At 45.5% G+C, this 2,500-nt stretch overlaps 1 protein-coding gene across 1 annotated transcript in view; it reads right to left on the bottom strand.

Moving 5' to 3' along the window:
- cdc40 (cell division cycle 40 homolog (S. cerevisiae)) overlaps positions 1 to 2,500 on the bottom strand; it is a 20,934-nt gene that overhangs the window by 4,966 nt on the left and 13,468 nt on the right. The window contains exon 12 of the mRNA XM_063222362.1: positions 1,131 to 1,264. Coding sequence (XP_063078432.1) covers positions 1,131 to 1,264 — 134 coding nt within the window. The remainder of the gene's footprint in view (positions 1 to 1,130; positions 1,265 to 2,500) is intronic.

Below are 2,500 nucleotides of genomic sequence, written 5' to 3'. Positions count from 1 at the left end.
CTTTTACCCCAAATGACAAGTATGTCACATACACGCACACTTGGCATGACGTGAAGAGGTTTGTCATCCCATCAGCATTACTTGGAGAAATACGACAAAACTCCCATTACGTAAACAATGGCGGCTGTTCAGTGCACGTATTGTCCATCATTCATGCACAGCATTTTTGACCGTTATTAGAGCATCATTCAGGTACTTAAAGTGCACTGTCTCAAGAGTTAAAGATGCACGAAACATTGCAGCAGATTATCTGCATCAGCAACCCGTATGTAGGGAAAGAGGGGTTGTAAGTCCAGCTGCTTACAGTTTGGCAATGGCGCATTACATACGCCATGTTAAGACCAAGCATCAGCAATTGGGTAAAATCAGATCCAACAGTCAAAAATTCAACACCCGTCCCAACTCTTCCCGCAATACCACAGGAATGGCTTGACAAGCATACTTTGGGGGGAAAACTGCTTCAAAACACACACCCAGGCAAACTCTACACATCTACACCAACAAGTTATAAAAGTTGGAGAAAACGCAGAACCTCTGAGATGTTTACAAACAGACTACTTAATGTCTCTTGCGTCCAAAACAGACTACTAACAAGACTCTCTGCTCCAGAGAAACTTTGGAAAAACACAGCCAGTAACTCTATCAGTCGTATGCTCTTGCTCTTTCTAGCAAAGGGATACAGATACAGATTAAAGCCTGGGACTTTAAAAAGTTATGACTCATGGTTCGGTGGGGCACGGCCCACGCACGCGCGCGCACCAGCAAAAAAGGACATCACAGCCTTTTACACATGCACAACGCTGGAGAGTGCCTTGTAGGGGTGGGTGATATGGCGATATTAAATAGTGAATCGTAAAATCGAGCACAAGATCGTATCAAATCTGCCAAAGTGGAGAAATCGTATAGATCGTCTTGCAGTGAGGATGTTTACTATCAGTATCAGAGTGATGTCTATTTACTTAGTGTTGTCTGATCCCACCAGGACACATGACGTGGACAAAACTGGTGCGTCTCTCTCACACACACACACACACACACACACACACACACACACACACACACACACACACACGCACTAGCGCACTCGCACACACACACAGGGGATTGTGGCAGCCGTGTGTTGTACGCACCACTCCCAGACGCGGAGACTCTTGTCGTCGGAGGTGCTGACGAAGCGACGGTTCTCGTCCACGAAGGTGATGGTGTTGACGGCCCCCAGGTGGCGATCGTACTCCTGCACCACCTCGCCACTGCGGATATCCCACTGAGACACAGACACACACACACACGTGATTACTCAAAGGAAAGACTTAACTAGACTTCATATCAGGAACCAGCACCAACGCACAAATGCACGCAAGCATGCACGCACAGAGTAATACTAACACTGATACATCACAGATATAGAAACATATTGTACTGTATTCATAGCATTAAGAACCAAAACACAAAAGAGATCCCCTTTAACACGACAGTATAGATAAATGTTTTGGGATTGTATGTATATTTCATCAGGAATTGACAGACAGCCAGCCAGACACACTCAAAATTAAAATCGGAGAAAAAAAAAAAATCTATTTTATTGTATTAGATTATATTGCATACCAGGAAAGCAGCACACACAGACACAAACGTTCTGTAAAGCAAGCTCAATCATACGTCTCTGATACATCACGGTTGTATACATAAACTTACTGTGTTGCATATAAAGAACCAACACACAAGAAAGATACACTTTTAATCAGGTCTGTCATTCACGGGAAACGAAATGTGTTTTGTAACTCTATGTCGTGCATTAGGAACGCACGCGTGCACACACACACACACACACACGTATGCACACACACGCCCACGCACACACACGCGGACACACATGAGCGCGCACGCGCGCGCGCACACACACACACCTTTTTCGCCAGTGCTGCATCAGGGAGCAGCTCATTTCATTTCGTTTAGCGTTTGTGTTGCACTCAGCACACTTAGCCATCGCTTGGTTACACCCTGCCCTGCACTTCAAACCTCTCCTGCACTTTGATACAAGACCCTCATTTATTTGGCCACCGTTTTCATCACACACACACACCACACACACCACACACACACCACACACCACACACCACACACACACACACACACACACACACACACACACACACACACACACACACACACACACACACACACACACACACACACACACACACACACACACACACACACACACACACACCTTATACTGAAAGCCATGAAGCATGAAATAAGCTCTTGTTTTGCTTCCCTTAGGTAATCCCTCCCTACCCGTTGTCTCAAGTGTGTGTGTGTGTGTGTGTGTGTGTGTGTGTGTGTGTGTGTGTGTGTGTGTGTGTGTGTGTGTGTGTGTGTGTGTGTGTACTGAGGGGTACGGAATTGCACATAAACAAACACACAATTGATTTTTTTGCAAGGCACTTTGGGTAAAACAGTCTCAAGGCACAAATGACTGAAACACTTGCAAATCATA

The sequence above is a fragment of the Engraulis encrasicolus genome, chromosome 18 (genome assembly GCF_034702125.1).
Source record: "Engraulis encrasicolus isolate BLACKSEA-1 chromosome 18, IST_EnEncr_1.0, whole genome shotgun sequence".
In the NCBI taxonomy this organism is placed as follows: Eukaryota; Metazoa; Chordata; class Actinopteri; order Clupeiformes; family Engraulidae; genus Engraulis; species Engraulis encrasicolus.
This window is presented reverse-complemented; position numbering and strand designations above follow the sequence as displayed.